This window comes from Scyliorhinus torazame, chromosome 13 (genome assembly GCF_047496885.1).
Source record: "Scyliorhinus torazame isolate Kashiwa2021f chromosome 13, sScyTor2.1, whole genome shotgun sequence".
Lineage (NCBI taxonomy): Eukaryota > Metazoa > Chordata > Chondrichthyes > Carcharhiniformes > Scyliorhinidae > Scyliorhinus > Scyliorhinus torazame.
Window position 1 is genome coordinate 4,210,388 of NC_092719.1, and position 26,245 is coordinate 4,236,632.

Below are 26,245 nucleotides of genomic sequence, written 5' to 3' on the forward strand. Positions count from 1 at the left end.
GCATGGCAGCACTGTGTGTGTACCTACACCGCATGGCAGCACTGTGTGTGTACCTACACCGCATGGCAGCACTGTGTGTGTACCTACACCACATGGCAGCACAGTGTGTACCTACACCGCATGGCAGCACTGTGTGTGTACCTACACCGCATGGCAGCACTGTGTGTGTACCTACACCACATGGCAGCACTGTGTGTGTACCGACACCACATGGCAGCACTGTGTGTGTACCTACACCACATGGCAGCACTGTGTGTACCGACACCACATGGCAGCACTGTGTGTGTACCGACACCACATGGCAGCACTGTGTGTGTACCTACACCACATGGCAGCACTGTGTACCTACACCGCATGGCAGCACTGTGTGTGTACCTACACCGCATGGCAGCACTGTGTGTGTACCTACACCACATGGCAGCACTGTGTGTGTACCTACACCGCATGGCAGCACTGTGTGTGTACCTACACCGCATGGCAGCACTGTGTGTGTACCTACACCACATGGCAGCACTGTGTGTGTACCTACACCACATGGCAGCACTGTGTGTGTACCGACACCACATGGCAGCACTGTGAGTGTACCTACACCGCATGGCAGCACTGTGTGTGTACCTACACCACATGGCAGCACTGTGTGTGTACCTACACCACATGGCAGCACTGTGTGTGTACCTACACCGCATGGCAGCACTGTGTGTGTACCTACACCACATGGCAGCACTGTGTACCTACACCGCATGGCAGCACTCTGTGTGTACCTACACCACATGGCAGCAATGTGTGTGTACCTACACCACATGGCAGCACTGTGTACCTACACCACATGGCAGCACTGTGTGTGTACCTACACCACATGGCAGCACTGTGTGTGTACCTACACTGCATGGCAGCACTGTGTGTGTACCTACACCGCATGGCAGCACTCTGTGTGTACCTACACCACATGGCAGCACTGTGTACCTACACCGCATGGCAGCACTCTGTGTGTACCTACACCGCATGGCAGCACTGTGTGTGTACCTACACCGCGTGGCAGCACTGTGTGTGTACCTACACCACATGGCAGCACTGTGTGTGTACCGACACCGCATGGCAGCACTGTGTGTGTACCTACACCACATGGCAGCACTGTGTGTGTACCTACACCACATGGCAGCACTGTGTACCTACACCACATGGCAGCACTGTGTGTGTACCGACACCGCATGGCAGCACTGTGTGTGTACCTACACCGCATGGCAGCACTGTGTGTGTACCTACACCACATGGCAGCACTGTGTGTGTACCAACACCACATGGCAGCACTGTGTGTGTACCGACACCGCATGGCAGCACTGTGTGTGTACCGACACCGCATGGCAGCACTGTGTGTGTACCGACACCACATGGCAGCACTCTGTGTGTACCTACACCACATGGCAGCACTGTGTGTGTACCTACACCACATGGCAGCACTGTGTACCTACACCACATGGCAGCACTGTGTGCGTACCTACACCGCATGGCAGCACTGTGTGTGTACCTACACCGCATGGCAGCACTGTGTGTGTACCTACACCGCATGGCAGCACTGTGTGTGTACCTACACCGCATGGCAGCACTGTGTGTGTACCTACACCGCATGGCAGCACTGTGTGTGTACCTACACCACATGGCAGCACTGTGTGTGTACCTACACCGCATGGCAGCACTGTGTGTGTACCTACACCACGTGGCAGCACTGTGTGTGTACCTACACCACATGGCAGCACTGTGTGTGTACCGACGCCACATGGCAGCACTGTGTGTGTACCTACACCGCATGGCAGCACTGTGTGTGTACCTACACCACATGGCAGCACTGTGTGTGTACCGACACCACATGGCAGCACTGTGTGTGTACCGACACCACATAGCAGCACTGTGTGTGTACCTACACCGCATGGCAGCACTGTGTGTGTACCGACACCACATGGCAGCACTGTGTGTGTACCTACACCACATGGCAGCACTGTGTGTGTACCGACACCACATAGCAGCACTGTGTGTGTACCTACACCACATGGCAGCACTGTGTGTGTACCTACACCACATGGCAGCACTGTGTGTGTACCTACACCACATGGCAGCACTGTGTGTGTACCGACACCACATAGCAGCACTGTGTGTGTACCTACGCCGCATGGCAGCACTGTGTGTGTACCTACACCACATGGCAGCACTGTGTACCGACACCACATAGCAGCACTGTGTGTGTACCTACACCACATGGCAGCACTGTGTGTGTACCGACACCACATAGCAGCACTGTGTGTGTACCTACACCACATGGCAGCACTGTGTGTGTACCTACACCACATGGCAGCACTGTGTGTGTACCTACACCACATGGCAGCACTGTGTGTGTACCGACACCACATAGCAGCACTGTGTGTGTACCTACACCACATGGCAGCACTGTGTGTGTACCGACACCACATGGCAGCACTGTGTGTGTACCGACACCACATGGCAGCACTGTGTGTGTACCTACACCACATGGCAGCACTGTGTGTGTACCTACACCACATGGCAGCACTGTGTGTGTACCTACACCACATGGCAGCACTGTGTGTGTACCGACACCACATGGCAGCACTGTGTGTGTACCGACACCACATGGCAGCACTGTGTGTGTACCGACACCACATGGCAGCACTGTGTGTGTACCTACACCACATGGCAGCACTGTGTGTGTACCTACACCACATGGCAGCACTGTGTGTGTACCTACACCACATGGCAGCACTGTGTGTGTACCTACGCCACATGGCAGCACTGTGTGTGTACCGACACCGCATGGCAGCACTGTGTGTGTACCTACACCACATGGCAGCACTGTGTGTGTACCTACACCACATGGCAGCACTGTGTACCTACACCACATGGCAGCACTGTGTGTGTACCGACACCGCATGGCAGCACTGTGTGTGTACCTACACCGCATGGCAGCACTGTGTGTGTACCTACACCACATGGCAGCACTGTGTGTGTACCAACACCACATGGCAGCACTGTGTGTGTACCGACACCGCATGGCAGCACTGTGTGTGTACCGACACCGCATGGCAGCACTGTGTGTGTACCGACACCACATGGCAGCACTCTGTGTGTACCTACACCACATGGCAGCACTGTGTGTGTACCTACACCACATGGCAGCACTGTGTACCTACACCACATGGCAGCACTGTGTGCGTACCTACACCGCATGGCAGCACTGTGTGTGTACCTACACCGCATGGCAGCACTGTGTGTGTACCTACACCGCATGGCAGCACTGTGTGTGTACCTACACCGCATGGCAGCACTGTGTGTGTACCTACACCGCATGGCAGCACTGTGTGTGTACCTACACCACATGGCAGCACTGTGTGTGTACCTACACCGCATGGCAGCACTGTGTGTGTACCTACACCACGTGGCAGCACTGTGTGTGTACCTACACCACATGGCAGCACTGTGTGTGTACCTACGCCACATGGCAGCACTGTGTGTGTACCTACACCGCATGGCAGCACTGTGTGTGTACCTACACCACATGGCAGCACTGTGTGTGTACCGACACCACATGGCAGCACTGTGTGTGTACCGACACCACATAGCAGCACTGTGTGTGTACCTACACCGCATGGCAGCACTGTGTGTGTACCGACACCACATGGCAGCACTGTGTGTGTACCTACACCACATGGCAGCACTGTGTGTGTCCCGACACCACATAGCAGCACTGTGTGTGTACCTACACCACATGGCAGCACTGTGTGTGTACCTACACCACATGGCAGCACTGTGTGTGTACCTACACCACATGGCAGCACTGTGTGTGTACCGACACCACATAGCAGCACTGTGTGTGTACCTACGCCGCATGGCAGCACTGTGTGTGTACCTACACCACATGGCAGCACTGTGTACCGACACCACATAGCAGCACTGTGTGTGTACCTACACCACATGGCAGCACTGTGTGTGTACCGACACCACATAGCAGCACTGTGTGTGTACCTACACCACATGGCAGCACTGTGTGTGTACCTACACCACATGGCAGCACTGTGTGTGTACCTACACCACATGGCAGCACTGTGTGTGTACCGACACCACATAGCAGCACTGTGTGTGTACCTACACCACATGGCAGCACTGTGTGTGTACCGACACCACATGGCAGCACTGTGTGTGTACCGACACCACATGGCAGCACTGTGTGTGTACCTACACCACATGGCAGCACTGTGTGTGTACCTACACCACATGGCAGCACTGTGTGTGTACCTACACCACATGGCAGCACTGTGTGTGTACCGACACCACATGGCAGCACTGTGTGTGTACCGACACCACATGGCAGCACTGTGTGTGTACCGACACCACATGGCAGCACTGTGTGTGTACCTACACCACATGGCAGCACTGTGTGTGTACCTACACCACATGGCAGCACTGTGTGTGTACCTACACCACATGGCAGCACTGTGTGTGTACCTACGCCACATGGCAGCACTGTGTGTGTACCTACACCGCATGGCAGCACTGTGTGTGTACCTACACCACATGGCAGCACTGTGTGTGTACCGACACCACATGGCAGCACTGTGTGTGTACCGACACCACATAGCAGCACTGTGTGTGTACCTACACCACATGGCAGCACTGTGTGTGTACCTACACCGCATGGCAGCACTGTGTGTGTACCTACGCCACATGGCAGCACTGTGTACCTACACCACATGGCAGCACTGTGTGTGTACCGACACCGCATGGCAGCACTGTGTGTGTACCGACACCGCGTGGCAGCACTGTGTGTGTACCTACACCACATGGCAGCACTGTGTGTGTACCTACACCACATGGCAGCACTGTGTGTGTACCTACACCACATGGCAGCACTGTGTGTGTACCTACACCGCGTGGCAGCACTGTGTACCTACACCACATGGCAGCACTGTGTGTGTACCTACACCACATGGCAGCACTGTGTGTGTACCTACACCGCGTGGCAGCACTGTGTACCTACACCACATGGTAGCACTGTGTGTGTACCTACACCACGTGGCAGCACTGTGTGTGTACCTACACCACATGGCAGCACTGTGTGTGTACCTACACCGCATGGCAGCACTGTGTGTGTACCTACACCACATGGCAGCACTGTGTGTGTACCTACGCCACATGGCAGCACTGTGTACCTACACCACATGGCAGCACTGTGTACCTACACCGCATGGCAGCACTGTGTACCTACACCGCGTGGCAGCACTGTGTGTGTACCTACACCGCATGGCAGCACTGTGTACCTACACCACATGGCAGCACTGTGTGTGTACCTACACCGCATGGCAGCACTGTGTGTGTACCTACACCACATGGCAGCACTGTGTACCTACACCGCATGGCAGCACTGTGTGTGTACCTACACCGCATGGCAGCACTGTGTGTGTACCGACACCACATGGCAGCACTGTGTGTGTACCTACACCACATGGCAGCACTGTGTGTGTACCTACACCACATGGCAGCACTGTGTGTGTCCCTACACCACATGGCAGCACTGTGCGTGTACCTACACCACATGGCAGCACTGTGTGTGTACCTACACCACATGGCAGCACTGTGTGTGTACCTACACCGCATGGCAGCACTGTGTGTGTACCTACACCCCATGGCAGCACTGTGTGTGTACCGACACCACATGGCAGCACTGTGTGTGTACCGACACCACATGGCAGCACTGTGTGTGTACCTACACCACGTGGCAGCACTGTGTGTGTACCTACACCACATGGCAGCACTGTGTGTGTACCTACACCACATGGCAGCACGGTGTGTGTACCGACACCACATGGCAGCACTGTGTGTGTACCTACACCACATGGCAGCACTGTGTGTGTACCTACACCGCATGGCAGCACTGTGTGTGTACCTACACCACATGGCAGCACTGTGTGTGTACCTACACCACATGGCAGCACGGTGTGTGTACCGACACCACATGGCAGCACTGTGTACCTACACCGCATGGCAGCACTGTGTGTGTACCTACACCACATGGCAGCACTATGTGTGTACCGACACCACATGGCAGCACTGTGTACCGACACCACATGGCAGCACTGTGTACCGACACCACATGGCAGCACTGTGTGTGTACCGACACCACATGGCAGCACTGTGTGTGTACCTACACCACGTGGCAGCCCTGTGTGTGTACCTACACCGCATGGCAGCACTGTGTGTGTACCTACACCACATGGCAGCACTGTGTGTGTACCTACACCACATGGCAGCACTGTGTACCGACACCACATGGCAGCACTGTGTACCGACACCACATGGCAGCACTGTGTGTGTACCGACACCACATGGCAGCACTGTGTGTGTACCTACACCACGTGGCAGCCCTGTGTGTGTACCTACACCGCATGGCAGCACTGTGTGTGTACCTACACCACATGGCAGCACTGTGTGTGTACCTACACCACATGGCAGCCCTGTGTGTGTACCTACACCGCATGGCAGCACTGTGTGTGTACCTACACCACATGGCAGCACTGTGTGTGTACCGACACCACATGGCAGCACTGTGTACCGACACCACATGGCAGCACTGTGTACCGACACCACATGGCAGCACTGTGTGTGTACCGACACCACATGGCAGCACTGTGTGTGTACCTACACCACGTGGCAGCCCTGTGTGTGTACCTACACCGCATGGCAGCACTGTGTGTGTACCTACACCACATGGCAGCACTGTGTGTGTACCTACACCGCATGGCAGCACTGTGTGTGTACCTACACCACGTGGCAGCCCTGTGTGTGTACCTACACCGCATGGCAGCACTGTGTGTGTACCTACACCGCATGGCAGCACTGTGTACCGACACCACATGGCAGCACTGTGTGTGTACCTACACCACATGGCAGCACTGTGTGTGTACCTACACCACATGGCAGCACTGTGTGTGTACCTACACCGCATGGCAGCACTGTGTGTGTACCTACACCGCATGGCAGCACTGTGTGTGTACCTACACCGCATGGCAGCACTGTGTGTGTACCTACACCGCATGGCAGCACTGTGTGTGTACCTACACCGCATGGCAGCACTGTGTATGTACCTACACCACATGGCAGCACGGTGTGTGTACCTACACCGCATGGCAGCACTGTGTGTGTACCTACACCGCATGGCAGCACTGTGTGTGTACCTACACCACATGGCAGCACTGTGTGTGTACCTACACCACATGGCAGCACTGTGTGTGTACCTACACCGCATGGCAGCACTGTGTACCTACACCACATGGCAGCACTGTGTGTGTACCTACACCACATGGCAGCACTGTGTGTGTACCTACACCGCATGGCAGCACTGTGTACCGACACCGCATGGCAGCACTGTGTGTGTACCGACACCACATGGCAGCACTGTGTGTGTACCTACACCACATGGCAGCACGGTGTGTGTACCTACACCACATGGCAGCACGGTGTGTGTACCTACACCACATGGCAGCACTGTGTGTGTACCTACACCACATGGCAGCACTGTGTGTGTACCTACACCACATGGCAGCACTGTGTACCTACACCACATGGCAGCACTGTGTGTGTACCTACACCACATGGACTGTAGCAGTTCAAGAAGACGGCTCATCCCTACTTTCTTCAGGACAATTGAGCCACAGCAAGAAATGTTGGCCTTGCCAGTGACATACGCGTTCTGTGTAAACAGCACAGAGGTTCAGCATCCACAAATGCATTTTCAGCAAATGTAAAACAAAAGAATGTAGTCGATTTGTATTAGAATTCATTTGCATTGAATATGAACTTGTTATTATAATGTTACTTTTTCACTATAACTACAATCGAAACCCAAAATAACTTCAATATAGAACATAGAACAGTACAGCACAGTACAGGCCCTTCAGCCGGCGATATATCCTAATCTAAGATCAACCTAACCTACACCCCTCCAATTTACTGCTGTCCATGTGCCTGTCTAAGAGTCGCTTAAATGCCCCTAATGACTCTGACTCCACCACCTCTGCTGGCAGTGCATTCCACACACCCACCACTCTCTGTGTAAAGAACCGACCGCTGACATCTCCCCTATACCTTCCTCCAATCACCTTAAAACAAGTCCCCTCGTGACAGCCATTTCCACCCTGGGGAAAAGTCTCTGGCTATCCACTCTATCCATGCCTCTCATCACCTTGTACACCTCTATCAAGTCACCTCTCTGCCTTCTTCGCTCCAGTGAGAAAAAACTTCAATGCTCCATTCACATGAATAAAGTATGCATGGGCATCCTGCACATATCCAATTGTACCTTAATCAGCAACGAGTGATGGAGATGTGTATTTGAATTATTTTTTAATTAGAATTTGCACATTTCAAATCTTACACGGTTTGAATTTACAATGCATCCAAAAAAGACAAATCAGAAATAAACATCTTCCGAAGCTAATAGAAAACACAACCTCACTCCAATATAACTACCAAGAAACAGCAACAAAGCCCCTATCCCTCCAATTAATGCAAAGGAACAAAAATGCATTATCCTATTACTTTAGGAAGACACGAGGAAGATTGCACAAAGAAAGGCATGCTGATTTTTGAGAATTACTAAACACACTCCTATATCAGTCTGTCTGTTACATAGAATCACGATCTCCTTACTCTTCATCAGTCACTAACCCAGACATGGAATGACATATTTGCCACACATATCATGTGCAAGACTGCAACGCGTTGTACCATTTCACTGAGTGCGGTTGCAATTCAGTTTCTGCATTAAGGAAAACACAGTGCAAAATTGCACACTCCGTGCTGCCCATTATAATCGATATTTCACTGGCTGCAAGTAAATTACACTTCTGGTACATGCCAAGAACATGAAAATATCTTTACTCCTCATCAGAATCTGAATTGGAACAAAATTCACTCAAACTTGACACACATTCAACAGGCACCTGGTGCAGCAAATAGTACAAATTATAATAGGTCGCTATCAGTATTTAGCATTTGTTCAGGTGGCGTGAGCCTGCTGAGAAGGCCAGGATTTATTGTCCATCCCTAATTGCCCTCGAGAACGTGTCGGTGAGCCACTTTCTTGGACCGCTGCAGTCCATGTGCTGTACAGCCAGGGTGCTGTTAGGGAGGGAGTTCCAGGAGTTTGACCCAGTGAGAGAGAAGGAACGGCGATACAGTTCCAAGGCAGGATGGCGTATGGCTTGGAGGGGAACATGCAGGTGGTGGTGTTCTCAAGCATCTGCTGACCCCTGTCCTTCTAAGTGGAAGAGGCTATGAGTTTGGAATATGCTTTGGCGATTTGCTGCAGTGCATCTTGTATTAGGTACACATTTCTGACACTATCTGCCAGTGGTGTAGGACATGAATGTTTAAGATAGTGGATGGCTGTCAATCCAATGGCCAGCTTCTTCCTGGGTGGTATTGAGTTTCTGAAGTATTGTTGGAGCTGCACTCATCCGTACAAGTGGAGAGTACTCCACCACATCTGCTTTGCAGATGATGGACAGGCTTTCGGAAGTCAAGAGATGAGTTAATCGCCAGAGAATTCCCAGCCTCTGACTTGCTCTTGTAGCCGCAGGATTCATATGGCTAGTCCAGTTCAGTTGCTGGTCAATGGTAATCCCCAGGATGTTGATAGTGGGATATTCAGAAATAGTAATGTCATTAAATGTCAGTGGCAGATGGTTAGATTTTCTTTTGTCAGAGATAGTCATTGCCTGCCACTTGTGTGCTGGAATGCTATTCATTTACACCATCGCTCCCAGTAACCTGGAAATTCACCAACTAGAATGAAAATCCAAGTGAGAAATCTGCTACATGTCCTATTTAAAGTGGAAGTTGAAAGTAAGAACCCGAATAATTTTACAATTTGGAAAAATACTCCATGTATTTATAAATGTTATTTATCCAGTTATCTATTTTTGGCAAACTGGTTGTAATCGCAGAGATACGTAATACAGCTAATCTCAGGGGCAGGAACTTGCCTGGACATGTAATAATGATAATTGTGAACTTCCTTTAACACAGCAACAATTCAAGTAAATAAACAGGGAACACAATGAGACCTTAAAACCTAATTTACAGTTATGTTTAATATCACGGAACTGGCAAGTTGTGACTTTATTGTCTCCAGGTGCCTAAGACCACCAAGTATAGAATAGCAAAAGTTACCAAGTCCATGAGCACTCACAGACTTTTCTCACCTTTCCTTTGTACATATTTATAAGATTAATGGTGCTATAGTGGATCTCCCTAAGCCACTGTCATTTAATGTTTTATTATCAACCAGGTCTGGGTGGGCACTGATGGATATAACAAAACTAGTTTATGAAGAATCAAAGTGAAAGGCTGTCAGTGGGTTACATACATGCTGTAAGGAATTCTTACATATACATAATTAGGCTGCACAGGAATATCATAAGTTACAGTCACAGGAAACTCCATATCAAACATTCCAGTGACTAAGTTAGATCGCTAATTGTCCATTTTGAGAATAGACTACCTCATTAATCATTTATTTAACGCACGGTACTCCAGCATTTCATTCCCCTTTGTTAAATTTCTAAACAATTGGCTTGGTTAGGGCACAGTAGTTGTCAAAACGCTTCAACCATTAACATTTTCAATTACAAATCTTCTGTCATGATATGCAAACATACAACCGATGAACACTCAGAATACGACACAACCAATGGGCAGTCAGGACACTCAGAGGTGGCATCACCACAAGGGGGCATGACATAAACACTATAAAAGGGATGAGGCACTCACACCCTGCCTCTTTCCACAGACAGACATCTAGAGAGTTAGACAGGGTTGATCAGCAGCGTCACACCCCAGCACGGGGCTTAGAGCAAGCTGGCACAGTTAGACTGAGTTACTGCAGTTAGATTAGCAGAGAGTCGAACTCATTTGAGAACTGTGCTAATAGTTCAATAAACACGTTGAACTAATTTCAGAGTCTGGAGCATCCTTTAGTTAAGACTGCATCAAGTAGCAGCCTGTGTTATCCGAAGCAGCAGAACACAACACCTTCCACCCCGACTTGTCTGTTTCTGCCGCAAACCTCACCCCCAAACCTTTTAATCTTCATCTCCGATGTATTCATCTTCCAGGAACCCACACAGGTGGTAGAATTGGAGACAGTCAATCATTTAAAAAGTAAATTGAATGAGCATTTGAGGAAAATTAACTTCAAGAGGGACAAGGATGGGGGGAGGGGGGAGAGAGAGAGAGAGAGAGAGATAGAGAGAAAATGACAGAGAGAGAGAGTGAGAGGTGTGGGGGTGTGGTTTGAGATAAACGAGATTGCAGAACTAGCATAGGCCCAATGGGTGGAAAGGACTCCTTTTGTGCTATAAAGACTATTTGACTTCATGTTTTAACTCTGGCTCAGACTGTGAGATAGCTCATCGGTTTTTTTAAATAAATTTAGAGTACCCAATTCATTTTTTCCAATTAAGGGGCCATTTAGCATGGCCAATCCACCTACATCTTTGGGTTGTGGGGGCAAAACCCATGCAAACAAGGGGAGAATTTGCAAACTCCAGTCGGACAGTGACCCAGAGCCGGGATCGAACCTGGGACCTCAGCGCTGTGAGGCAGCAGTGCTAACCCACTGCGCCACCGTGCTGCCTGAGATAGCTCATCTTGATACCACACAAAAGCACCGCAAGGAAGGAGCTTCAGTAGCAAGAAAGACAGAGGTTGAGTAACCAGACATGAAATACATTCCGCTTGCTTCATCTGATGTCTGCGCCTATGTATTTACATTGTGTATTTATTGGATGTCCTATGTTTCTCATGTATGGAACGATCTGTCTGGACTGTACACAGAACAATACATTTTACTGCACCTCGGTACACGTGACAATGAATCAAATCAAGTCAAATAGTTGGAAATTTGGTGAAAAACAAACAAGCGGTTGAGCGGATGTAATTCCACGGGTACATCAGTGGAGACATGTCATGGCAGAGAAGATGGCATCAAGCGAGCAGATAGTGACACAGCAGTCTGGGCCAATTGGAGTAAGCTGCTCTTTTCCAATTATTAATGTATCAGAGTTCATTTTGCACAGGAATGCTCCCAATCATCCACCACAACCTCCATAAGAACTGAAGAACATAAGAACTAGGAGCAGGAGTAGGCCATCTGGCCCCTCGAGCCTGCTCCGCCATTCAATGAGATCATGGCTGATATTTTGTGGACTCAGCTCCACTTTCCGGCCCGAACACCATAACCCTTAATCCCTTTATTCTTCAAAAAACTATCTATCTTTATCTTAAAAACATTTAATGAAGGAGCCTCTACTGCTTCACTGGGCAAGGAATTCCATAGATTCACAACCCTTTGGGTGAAGAGGTTCCTCCTAAACTCAGTCCTAAATCTACTTCCCCTTATTTTGAGGCTATGCCCCCTAGTTCTGCTTTCACCTGCCAGTGGAAACAACCTGCCCGCATCTATCCTATCTATTCCCTTCATAATTTTCTATGTTTCTATAAGATCCCCCCTCATCCTTCTAAATTCCAACAAGTACAGTCCAGCCTACTCAACCTCTCCTCATAATCCAACCCCTTCAGCAGTGGGATTAACCTAGTGAATCTCCTCTGCACACGCTCCAGTGCCAGTACGTCCTTTCTCAGGTAAGGAGACCAAAACTGAACACAATACTCCAGGTGTGGCCTCACTAACACCTTATACAATTGCAGCATAACCTCCCTAGTCTTAAACTCCATCCCTCTAGCAATGAAGGACAAAATTCCATTTGCCTTCTTAATCACCTGTTGCACCTGTAAACCAACTTTTTGCGACTCATGCACTAGCACACCAAGGTCCCTCTGCACAGCAGCATGTTTTAATATTTTATCATTTAAATAATAATCCCTTTTGCTGTTATTCCTACCAAAATTGATAACCTCACATTTGTCAACATTGTATTCCATCTGCCAGACCCTAGCCCATTCACTTAGCCTATCCAAATCCCTCTGCAGACTTCCAGTATCCTCTGCACTTTTTGCTTTACCGCTCATCTTAGTGTCATCTGCAAACTTGGACATATTGCCCTTGGTCCCCAACTTCAAATCATCTATGTCAATTGTGAACAATTGTGGGACCAATTGTGGGCTGTTTAGCACAGGGCTAAATTGCTGGCTTTGAAAGCAGACCAAGGCAGGCCAGCAGCACAGTTAAATTCCCGTACCAGCCTCCCCGAACAGGTGCCGGAATGTGGCGACTAGGGGCTTTTCACAGTAACTTCATTTGAAGCCTACTTGTGACAATAAGCGATTTTCATTTCATTTCCCTGAGGGACACCACTAGCTACTGATTGCCAACCATTAATCCCCACTCTTTGCTTTCTATTAATTAACCAATCCTCTATCCATGCTACTACTTTACCCTTAATGCCATGCATCTTTATCTTATGCAGCAACCTTTTGTGTGGCACCTTGTCGAAGGCTTTCTGGAAGTCCAGATATACCACATCCATTGGCTCCCCATTATCTACCGCACTGGTAATGTCCTCAAAAAATTCCACGGAATTAGTTAGGCACCACCTGCCCTTTATGAACCCATGCTGCGTCTGCCCAATGGGACAATTTCCATCCAGATGCCTCGCTATTTCTTCCTTGATGATAGATTCCAGCATCTTCCCTACTACCGAAGTTAAGCTCACTGGCCTATAATTACCCGCTTTCTGCCTACCTCCTTTTTTAAACAGTGGTGTCACATTTGCTAATTTCCAATCCGCCAGGACCACCCCAGAGTCGAGTGAATTTTGGAAAATTATCACTAGTGCATTTGCAATTTCCCTAGCCATCTCTTTTAGCACTCTGGGATGAATTTGATCAGGGCCAAGAGACTCGTCTACCTTTAGCCCCATTAGCTTGCCCATCACTACCTCCTTAGTGATAACAATCCTCTCAAGGTCCTCACCTGTCATAGCCTCATTTCTATCAGTCACTGGCATGTTATTTGTGTCTTCCACTGTGAAGACTGACCCAAAAAACCTGTTCAGTTCCTCAGCCATTTCCTCGTCATCCATTATTAAATCTCCCTTCTCATCCTCTAAAGGACCAATATTTACCTTAGCCACTCTTTTTTGTTTTATATATTTGTAGAAACTTTTAATATCTGCTTTTATATTCTGAGCAAGTTTACTCTCATAATCTATCTTATTCTTCTTTATAACTGTTTTAGTAGCTTTCTGTTGCCCCCTAAAGATTTCCCAGTCCTCTAGTGTCCCACTAATCTTTGCCACTTTGTATGCTTTTTCCTTCAACCTCCGCAGGAAATCACTGTAGAAATGGCCGGAACAATGTTTACACCATTTCTCCAGGATTCTAGGGTCTGACTGCCAAAACTACAGCAGCCTAATCAGAAGAGCAACCACAGATATTCAATCCCATTATTTCTGATGTCATTGTTGACACACAAGAATAACATGAGAATCTGCGTCACGTAGGAAAAAGGAAATTCAATATGGTATCAAATTACTTGCTTAACATAGCTGGTAATTATATGTTAGTATGACCATTTATTCCATTATTGTATGAAGATTTTACTTCTATCTAAACATGAATAGGGGTCGACAATATGTCAGGAAATACAGCAATATCGTGGGGCTAATATAAGTGGATACAAAAACCCAACTGCAACCTCATGGATGATACGCTGAATTAGGCAAATGTGATTGGGAAGATTTACCAAACTTACACCTAGTTCAAAGAACAAGGAACAAAGAAAAGTACAGCACAGGAACAGGCCCTTCGGCCCTCCAAGCCCGTGCCGACCATGCTGCCCGTCTAAACTACAATCTTCTACACTTCCGGGGTCCGTATCCCTCTATTCCCATCCTATTCATGTATTTGTCAAGATGCCCCTTAAATGTCACTATCATCCCTGCTTCCACCATCTGGCATCGAGTTCCAGGCACCCACTACCCTCTGTGTAAAAAACTTGCATCGTACATCTACTCTAAACCTTGCCCCTCGCACCTTAAACCTATGCCCCCTAGTAATTGACCCCTCTACCCTGGGGAAAAGCCTCTGACTATCCACTCTGTCTATGCCCCTCATAATTTTGTAGACCTCTATCAGGTCGCCCCTCAACCTCCATCATTCCAGTGAGAACAAACCGAGTTTATTCAATCGCTCCTCATAGCTAATGCCCTCCATACCAGGCAACATTCTGGTAAATCTCTTCTGCACCCTCTCTAAAGCCTCCACATCCTTCTGGTAGTGTGGCGACCAGAATTGAACACTATACTCCAAGTGTGGCCTAACTAAGGTTCTGTACAGCTGCAACATGACTTGCCAATTCTTATACTCAATGCCCCGGCTAATGAAGGCCATGCCGTATGCCTTCTGGACTATCTTCTCCACCTGTGTTGCCCCTTTCAGTGACCTGTTGACCTGTACACCTAGATCTCTCTGACTTTCAATACTCTTGAGGGTTCTACCATTCACTGTATATTCCCTACCTGCATTAGACCTTCCAAAATGCATTACCTCATATTTGTCCGGATTAAACCCCATCTGCCATCTCTCCGCCCAAGTCTCCAAACAATCTAAATCCTGTTGTATCTTCTGACAGTCCTCATCGCTATCCGCAATTCCACCAACCTCTGTGTCGTCTGCAAATTCCAACTGTGTGCAAGATTTACCAAGTCCCCACATTTCATGCAATCTTGGGACCTCCTCACAGTCTGACTTGAGCATCAGGTCAGATATCCAAGTGGCCATTTCTAACAGGCGCTTATTGAAAATGAGTATGTTATTCCTGACTGACCCTTTCCTGGTCATAGACCCACCTTTTGCTATTGGCCTTCCTGCGAGTTAAATTGCACCATTCAGTGTCTGCAAAGGGTCTTTGTGTCCCATACTATTTAAAAGGAGAAAATGACAGTTTTTTGAAGAGAAGCCAGAAACCATTCACAAGTTGCGATATTCAACATTCCGACTCTACTGAATGCCAATGTATCATGTGCCAATCATTGAAAAGGCCGCAAAAATATTAGAATGAGCTGGTCTTGCATCATCATCATTATCATGTGAGCAGCTGTAGCAATTGCATTATCTGCTCCATAAATTTCTAATTGAATGCTGCACCTTTCAATTACTTTGTAGGAGTAATTTTAGAGTAAGCATCAAAGGTTAACAATATTCTTTAATACACAGTTGTCGTCTTCGCCATTCAGTACAAGTACTGCACTCCATTAACATTTTGACACATCATATATTTTTATAATGATTACTCTGTAACAGTGATTGACAAAACGGTGGATCATATGAGGGCTTCTATTGATCCACATGAGGAGTGTCCCCGGTAGCTGATATGTCTATTTTGTTAGTTATTCCTTCACAGGATGTGGGCATCGCTGCCGAGGCAAGCATTTGTTGCCCATCCCTAGTTGCCCTTGAACTGAGTGATGTGCGGCACCATTTCAGAGGACAGTTAAGAGTCAACCACATTACTGTGGTTCCGAAGTCAGATGTAGGCCGCACCTGTAAGGACAGTAATAAAGTAGGTGGGTTTTTAACAATAATCAATAATAGTGATGCACGATCAATTTCACAAAGACGAGAGTAGGATGTAATCGAGGCTTTATTACACTGAGATGTGTGGCCTCCTGCAGCAGCTGGCGAAATGGCTGCTGTACTGGGAGCACACATATTTATACTCCGCCTACTGGGCGGAGCCAGCAGGCAGGGATCTACCCCCGTACCTGTAGTACAGGGGCCTTACCGTAAAGCACCTATATCAACATCCTATATATACAATATATACATCAGTGGTGACTACCACATTCACCCCCTGTTAAAAAAATGAGTCCGGCGGGGGTGGTGGAGAACTATATACAGAAAGTTGTGTTTTAAAAGTACAGATAATATTACAAATTCAGGCGGTCCGGTGCCTTGATCTGTCGTTGAGAGCGCCGCAGTGCTGGTGGCGACTCCGGAGGCGGCTTGGTCTTCGGTGACTCCGGGAGCATGTCGAAATCCTCTTCATCCCTGAGTGTGAGCAAGGGGAGGACGGATTGTCCCGGAGCGGGGGCTGCGGTGGGGTGCACCCGGGGGGGGGGGGGGCGGGGGTGGGTGGGGGGGGGCGGGGGTGGCGTCGGGTCAGAAGGGGGGGGGAGGTGGAACCAGCTGGAGCCAGGTTGAGGGAGACTGTGTCTTGGTGGCCGTCAGTGTACACTACGTAGGTGTACTGCGGGTTAGCGTGAAGTAGCTGTACCCTCTCAACCAACGGGTCCGCCTTGTGGAGTCAGACGTGTCTACGGAGGAGAACGGGTCCTGAAGCTGCCAACCATGTCAGGAGCGAAACCCCGGAGGTGGACGTTCTGGGGAAGGCAAAGAGACGTTCATGGGGGGTTTCATTAGGAGCGGTGCACAGGAGCGACCAAATGGAGTGAAGTACGTCGGGGAGGACCTCCTGCCAACGGGAGGCTGGGAGATTTCTGGACCGTAGGGCAGCTGGACGGCCCTCCAGACCGTCCCATTCTCCCTCTCCACCTGCCCGTTTCCCCTGGGGTTGTAGCTGGTCGTCCTGCTCGAGGCAATGCTCCTGTTGAGCAGGTACTGGAGCTGCTCCTCGCTCATAAATGAGGATCCCCGGTCGCTGTGGACGTAAGCGGGGAAACTGAACAGAGCGAAGATGGTGTTGAGGGCTTTGATGACGGTGGCAGACGTCATATCGGGGCATGGGATGGCGAAGGGGAATCGGGAATATTCATCGACCACACTGAGAATGTACGTGTTGCGGTCGGTGGAGGGGAGGGGCTCTTTGAAGTCCACGCTGAGGTGTTCAAAGGGGCAGTTTACAATCCGCGCAGACTTGGCAGTCTCTGGTGATCGCCCTGACCTCCTCGATGTCGTAGGGCAGGTTGCAGGCCTTGATGAAATGGTAAAGGCGTGTGACCCCTGGGTGACAGAGGTTGTCGTGCAGGGTCCGGAGTCGGTCTAGTGTTGCGCTGGAACATGTACCTCAGGAGAGGGCATCGGGGGGCTCGTTGAGCTTACCGGGGCGATACAAAATCTTGTAATTGTAGGTGGAGAGCTCGATCCTTCACCTCAAGATTTTATCGTTTTTGATCTTGCTCTGCTGTGTGTTATTAAACATGAAGGCAACTGACCGTTGGTCAGTGAGGAGAGTGAATCTCCTGCCGACCAGGTAATGCCTCCAATGCCACACAGCTTCAACGATGGCTTGGGCCTCTTTTTCGAGAGGAGTGCCGAATTTCAGAGGCATGAAGGGTGCGGGAAAAGAATGCCACGGGCCTGCCTGCCTGGTTGAGGGTGACGGCCAGGGTGACATCTGATGCATCGCTCTCGACTTGGAAGGGGAGCGTCTCGGCCTTGGCGATGTCGGCCTTGATACGGTTAAAGGCCTGGTGAGCCTCGGCCGTCAGAGGAAAAACAGTGGATTGAATGAGTGGGCGGGCCTTCTCCGCATAGTTTGGGACCCACAGGGCGTAATACGAAAACAACCCCAGGCAACGTTTGAGGGCTTTGGGGCAGTGAGGGAGGGGGAGTTCCATGAGGTGGTGCATGCGATCGGGGTCGGGCCCCAGAACTCCGTTCTGGACCACATAGCTGAGGATGGCTAAGCGGTTCGTGCTGAACACGCACTTCTCCTTGTTGTAAGTTGGGTTGAGGAGAGTGGCGGTGTGAAGAAATTTGGCAAGGTTGGCATCATGGGCCTGCTGATCATGGCCGCAGATGGTGACATTGTCCAGGTACGGGAAAGTGGCCTGCAACCCGTACCGGTCAACCATTCAGTCCATCTCCCGTTGGAAGACTGAGACCCCATTGGTGACGCCGAAGGGAACCCTAAGAAAGTGGTAAAGGCGGCCGTCTGCCTCAAAGGCAGTGTATGGCCGGTCCACCTTGCGAATGGGGAGCAGGTGGTAGGCAGATTTCAGGTCTACTGTCGAGAAGACCCGGTACTGTGCAATCTGATTGACCATATCAGATATGCGTGGGAGGGGGTACACGTCGAGCTGCGTGTACCGATTGATGGTCTGACTGTAGTCAACGACCATCCTGTTTTTCTCCCCAGTTTTGACCAATACCACTTGGGCTATATAGGGGCTGTTGCTGGCCTCGATGATGCCTTCCCGAAGCAGCCGCTGGACTTCAGACCTGATGAAGGTCCTGTCCTGGGTGCTGTACCGTCTGCTCCTGGTGGCGACGGGTTTGCAATCCGGGGTTAGGTTTGCAAAAAGGGAAGGTGGGTCGACCTTAAGGGTCGCAAAGCCGCACACAGTAAGGGTGGTAAGGGGTGGTAGGGGCCCCCCAAATTTCAGAGTTAAGCTCTGGAGGTTGCACTGGAAGTCCAGGCCGAGTAGCAAGGCAGCGCAGAGGTTGGGGAGGACGTAGAGGCGGAAGCCGCTGAACACCACGCCCTGGACAGTGAGAGTGGCGACGCAGTACCCCCGGATCCCGAGTGGGACCCAGAGGCCAGGGAGATTCTCTGGTTAGCAGGGTGTACCGCGAGGGAGCAGCACCTTACCGTATTGGGGTGAATGAAACTCGCAGTGCTCCCGGATTCCAGCAGGCAGGAAATCTCTTGCCCGTTGACCTTCACTTTAGTTGAAGCAGTCGCGAAGTTGTGTGGTCAAGATTGGTCAATCGTGACGGAGGCGAGACGCGGCTGGTCGTTGGCGCTTGCAGGCGATGAGCGGCTGGATGAGGTGCACGACGGGCATGGGTCCTGAGTCGGGTAATATGGCGGCACCCACGGGCCGCACATGTTGCGAGTCGAGCAAGATGGCGGCGGCCACTGGCTGCACGTGGTCCTAGGAGTGGAAGATGGCAGCGCCCACTGGCTGCACATGGGGGGTGCCGGGACAATAGCGGCAATTGAGCGGGCCTGGCACACTGCAGCGAAATGTCCCTTCTTGCCACAGGCCTTGCAGAGGGCGCTCCGTGCCAGGCAGCACTGTCGGGGGTGTTCTGACTGCCCTCAGAAGTAGCATTTGGGCCCCCCGGTTGGTTGGCTGCCGCGCGGCACAGGCGTGTGATTGGCGAGGAGGTGCCTGGCGTCAAGTGTGTTAGTCCGCTGAGCGTAGTTTTCCTTCAGTAGCGCCATGGCCTCAGTGTAGGTCGGCGCATCCTGGTCAAGTGGAAAGACGTTGGAGCTCCGCCGCGTGTAAAGGATCTGGAGCTTCTGTGCTTCTGGAATTTTGTCAGCCGCAGACCCGATGTACGCTTCAAAACAGGCTAGCCAATGTTCAAAGTCCTTGTTGGTGTTGTCTGTTTGCGGATGCAGCTACAGGCGATCCGGCTTGATGCGGAGGTCCATCTTCTGAAAAGCCTTCACCAGGCGTGCACGGTCTGGCCGGTAGAAGTGCGGTTTACACATATTTAGTCTCCGCCTACTGGGCGGAGCCAGCAGGCAGGGATCTACCCCCGTACCTCTAGTACAGGAGCCTTACCGTAAAGCACCTATATCAACATCCTATATATACAATATATACATCAGTGGTGACTACCACAGATAGTTTCACCATGACTGAGAGCAATCTTTCAATTCCAGGTTATTCATTGAATTTAAGTTCTATCAGCTGCCGTGGTGGGTTTTGAATCCATGCCATGAGGACATTGCCACAGGATTACGAGCCCGACGACATCGCAACCCATCATCTCTCTCAAAGCTCTTCAAAATACTCTGTCCATATATCAACACTTAAAGTTTTGGTTGACTTTTGTCGATAATGAGGATAGGTAAAGTCCATACAGCCTGGGCAAACTTGTAGCTAGAACACCACACAGCAGAAAGGCATTCCAGCTTCACTATAGGCAAGTCTGGCTTAAATCCCAACTCCAGGGGATGGATCGGAATAGTATTATCAGCTACTTAAGGGCTACAGAAGGATGTTTTGATCATCCTGCAAGAGAGGACACTCAATGTAATAAAAAAATAAACAGTTATTTAAAGATAGAAGATTTGTAAAGTATGGGTGGCGATTGGCATTTCCAGGATGTCTACATGGGTTACCTGTTTCCACAGAAAAATTGGAGCAAATTTTAAAAACAAAACTTAAACCCTTTTTCATTTTTTCTCTTCTTCCAGGCATCAGATGCGAAATGCCTTACAACACTCACAAATGCTCACAAGGAGAATAACTGCTTTGACATTGCAATGGATAGAAAATGAAATATAGCCGTTCTCTAACCTTCCCTCCAGTTAAAGAAAATGCTGAAGATGTTTTCGAAGCTCCAAACGGTTGCCCTAATTCTAATTTCCAAAGGATTTCTCTTCTTCTCTTCTGGTGAAAGTAATTTTGGCAAGAAGGAGATTAAAATCGAAGGAGATTTGGTCTTGGGCGGGTTGTTTCCTGTACATGAGAAAGGCTCGGCAACAGAAGACTGCGGCAGGGTGAATGAAGACCGAGGTATCCAACGGTTGGAAGCGATGCTGTTTGCGATCGATGAGATAAATCGAGACACTTATTTGCTTCCTGGGGTAAAGCTTGGAGTTCATATATTGGACACGTGTTCACGAGATACTTACGCTTTGGAACAATCTCTGGAATTTGTAAGAGCATCTTTGACAAAAGTAGATGAAACAGAATATATCTGCCCTGATGGATCGTATGCAATTCAGGACAACAATCCCTTAGTGATTGCAGGCGTGGTAGGTGGCTCATACAGTAGTGTTTCTATACAGGTACGGTTCATATTATTTCAGTCAAGCTTAAATTAAACAAAATTGTTGAATTGTTTAATTGTTCAAATGTTCTTCTGTACAATGACCCCAGGTTTCAATCCCAGTGATAACTGAACGGTAATTTTGTCAAATATCTGCACATCGTTGGACTATGAGAGGAAACCCACGCAGACACGGGGAGAACATGCAAACTCCACACAGATAGTCACCTGAGGTCTGAATCGAACCCGGGTCCCTGGCGCTGAGAGGCAGCAGTGCTAACCGTGCCGCCCATATTATTCCTGGAGTCATATTACTCCGAGAGAAAGTTTGAGATCCTCCACTGTCCTTACAGTTGGGGAGTCCTCAGCGACCCCACAGCAGGATATACTCACTTCAGGGAGGGGGCGCGATCTCTCAATGTCAACAAGGATGGATGGTGGTTAAGTCGGGTCACCTTCATGCCTGGGTGGTGTGGAAGGATATTTAGTGATGGGGAAGAGATTGCCCCTCCAGGTCGAGGGTTGCCACTTATCTGCGGGGGTTGTGATGTCTTGTGTGGGAGGCTTTCAACTTGACCATGAGATCTGGGTATCCTGTAAAAAGGGTGACCCAATCTCCAAGGAACTGGTCTTGCTGGTGTCTTTAGTTTCTCACTCCAGAAAGAAGTGTGGGATTTTCCAGTGAGAATCTTCCTTTGAGGAGATGAATTGTGATTTGGATCACTCCCATAAACCCAATGGAAATCACCCGCGATTCATGCCAAAATGACACTTAGGATGCGATTCACTGGCCTCGTTACGCTCTCGCTCAAGAGTAACGGGGCCGGTGAGTAGCGGGAGAGGCCAAAAATGAGAAGCGCGCCAGGTGCACCCAGGTGCCCCAGGGTGTCCCCACGTGCCCCCAAGTGTCCCCAGGTGCCCCCCAGGTGTCCCCAGGTGCCCCCAGGTGTCCCCCAGGTGCCCCCAGGTGTCCCCAGATGTCCCTCAAAACAGTTTGCGATGCAACCAGCCCGCTCCCATAGGCAAAATCGGGATCTCGCCATAGCGTGGCGAGAAACCAATTATCACCACTTAAGCCCCATTTCCATAACATTAACGAGAGCCACCCCATATCCAACGGCCTCCCATCATTCAGCTGCCTCCCCAGCAAGTGGTTACGCTAGCACTGATTAATGCACTTTTTGAAAAACATGAACCTGGCGGAAGGGTTACTGTGCGGAGCCGAGGAGGTGAGTAGCCATCTTTGGTCACAGGAAAAGAGCCTGGGGGCACAAGGCTTGCCACCCCAGTGCTTGGTGGGGTGGGCCGCCATGGGGGAGGGCATGGGGGGTGGGGGGGGGGGGGGGGTGCTGGGGAGATGGACAAAGTGTCCGGGGGTCAGCCCCGCATTGTAGAAGACAGTGACAGAAGCATCATAATGGCTTTGTGAAAAAGTGTTTAATGTGTTGTACAAACCCCACTCGCGGTGGTGCCACTCCCCCCAACTCCCCCCCCCCCCCCCCCCCCCCACTCCCTCCCTCAGTGATCCTTGACATGCTTGGCCCTCCTAGCTCTACCACCACGTCTCGGTGTTTCCCCATGATCCACTCTAAGGTGCTTACCTCGTCCCGTGGCCTTCGATGCCCCTGGCGGGCATCTTCTGGGGGCTCTGGGACCTGAGGCCACCAGCAGGGAATAAAGTTTCTTGGGAATTCTCACCCTAACTTTGCATCAGGGATGAAGAGGAGAAAGAATGAGATCCTGCCGTTGAGGTTGTACAAGACCCACAAGCACCGACCACCTGTATGCCACATCTAAGGATGCCGGCTGGAGGTGAAGCCTGAAGACATTGGCGTTATTGGTGGATGGGTTTTGAAATAGGCAGTCAGTGCTCCAGCACTAACCTCATTTAAATGTTTTAATCCTTCATCCATTGTTGAAGCTTTGCAAAATATTTAGGGGCCAGAAGATGTGTCATGGGGAAACTGTAAGTGGATTCTCACAAGCTGCTCCAGGAACATCCAGAAAACATTTACTTTCATTCAGCCAGTCTGGAAGATCAGCAATACTTGTCACCAATATTACCCACCACACATCCCATCATCTCCTCCCACCCCATCCTCTCGATCTGTGATATTAATCAGCTCAGTGTAGGAAATTACCAATTTACTAATCTCCCCCTCAGCCAAAGTTTCTCAAGAGTGTCAATTTGGTGACCCCAACACTCAGCCAGATTCTAACGAGACCCAACCACCAAAATGGTTTGGTTGGAGCCTTTAGTTAATGCTGCTGGAGAGCAGCAGCTCACACTGTCCACCACGGCTTTCAAACCAACTCATTGACTAAGCAGTTTGTCCCCACTCCTAATGTATCCTCCTTTGACTTGACATTTATCCCTCTGGTCTTTATGAAGCACTTTGGAGAAAGGATTCTGTCTAAATGCGGACTGTGTTTGGTTATTGAACATCATTAAAATAATCATCTCATCATTGATGCGCATTTAATATGTATTTAACATTATCTGCAGGTAGCAAATTTGCTCAGACTCTTCCAGATTCCCCAGATCAGCTACGCTTCAACCAGTGCGAAGCTCAGCGATAAAAGCCGCTATGATTACTTTGCAAGAACAGTACCTCCTGACTTCTATCAGGCTAAGGCGATGGCCGAGATTTTGCAGTTCTTCAATTGGACTTATGTGTCAACAATTGCTTCCGAAGGTGATTATGGAGAAACTGGAATTGAAGCCTTTGAGCATGAGGCACGGCTTCGAAATATTTGCATTGCTACTTCGGAGAAAGTCGGCCGTTCCACCACAAAGAAGTCCTATGATGGCGTTATACAGGAGTTGCTGCACAAAGCCAATGCAAAAATTGTTGTGCTATTCACACGAGGCGACGATGCCAGAGAGCTTCTCGCTGCCGCCAGCCGATTAAACGTTTCTGGTTTCACCTGGATCGCCAGTGATGGATGGGGAGCCCAGGAAATTGTTGTGAAGGGGAATGAGCAGGTTGCCAATGGTGCAATAACCCTCGAGCTTGCCTCTTACCCCATTAAGCAATTTGACAAGTACTTTCAAAGCCTCCACCCTCACACCAACAAACGCAACCCATGGTTTAAAGCGTTCTGGCAACAGAAATTCCAGTGCGCGCTACAAAGCAGTCGATCGCGTCAAAAGTTGTGTGACAGACGGCTCTCTATCAACAATTCCAACTATGAGCAAGAGACAAAAATAATGTTTGTTGTCAATGCGGTTTACTCAATGGCACAGGCCTTACACAGAATGCAACGCATATTGTGCCCTAATACCACCAGACTCTGTGATGCGATCATGCCACTGGATGGGAAGAAGTTATACAAAGAATACTTAATCAAAATTAACTTCAGTGGTAAGAACTTTATCTGTGTCACTGCAAATGGCATAAATGATTAGAGCGGGGTATGTTACTATTGTACATTTTGGACTCTTTTACTTTCTTACTGCTCTGGACATTGTTTCAGGCCTCTGGCTGCAGTGAGCAAGAGCTCCCAGTGTCTTAGACATTGCCATTGAATGTCAAAGAGAAATGGTTAGATTATCTCTTGTGGGATTTTGGCACTTGTGTGGCAAGAATGTTATTTGCCACTTATCAGCGTGAACCACTTCATTATTTGAGGAGTTGTGAATGAAACTGAGCACTGCAGCCACCATGAACACCCCGGCCGGGATTCTCCCGTCTGACGGCAGAGTGTTGACGCCGTCGTAGAAACGGCACTGGAGCGACCCGCGCCACTCCAGCTGCTGATACCGCCGTCAAATGGGCACCTCAGATCTGCGCATACAAGCTGCGACCAGCGCGCATGCGCACTGCGACCGGCGCCAATGCGCGGTAGCTTCCTTCTCCACGCCGGCCCCGACACAACATGGCGTAGGGCTACCGGGGCCGGCGCAGAGCAAAAGAGGCCCCCACCAGGAGAGGCCGGAGCGCCGATCGGTCGGCCCTGATCGCGGGCCAGGTCACAGTGGGGGCCCCCCCCCCAACCAGGCCGCCCCCGACAGGATGGATGCCAAGGTCCCGCCGGTGAACACCGCCGGCGGGACTTGGGCTTTTTTGGGCGGCCACTCGGCCCATCCCAGGCGGAGCATCACCGGGGGGGGCCGCTCCGGCGTCGGGGCGGCGTCACGCGAATCGCGCCCGGCCTGGTGATTCTCCAAACCGGCGTGGGCTGAGAGAATCCCACCCCCCACTTCTGGGGCGTCATTCTCCGACCCCCCGCCGGGTCGGAGAATGGCCGTTGGCCGCCGTGAATCCCGCCCCCGCCCCCGCCGAAGTCTCCGGTACCGGAGATTGGGCGGGGGCGGGAATCGGGCCGCACCGGTTGGCGGGACCCCCCGCTCAATTCTCCGGCCCGAATGGGCCGAAGTCCCGCCCAGAAATTGCCTGTCCCGCCGGCGTAAATCAAAGCTGGTATTTACCGGCGGGACCAGGCGGCGTGGGCGGGCTCTGGGGTCCTGGGGGGGGGCGCGGGGCAATCTGACCCCGGGGGGTGCCCCCACGGTGGCCTGGCCCGC

General features: G+C 50.3%; 1 protein-coding gene across 2 annotated transcripts in view; it reads left to right on the plus strand.

Annotated features, from left to right (window-relative positions):
- The window catches only part of LOC140387806 (metabotropic glutamate receptor 3-like), a 237,491-nt gene that overhangs the window by 149,517 nt on the left and 61,729 nt on the right, over nt 1–26,245 (plus strand). For both annotated transcript variants that reach the window (XM_072470944.1, XM_072470943.1), the window contains exons 3-4: nt 21,140–21,736; nt 24,224–25,082. In XM_072470944.1, coding sequence (XP_072327045.1) covers nt 21,263–21,736; nt 24,224–25,082 — 1,333 coding nt within the window. In that variant the 5' untranslated portion in view covers nt 21,140–21,262. The remainder of the gene's footprint in view (nt 1–21,139; nt 21,737–24,223; nt 25,083–26,245) is intronic.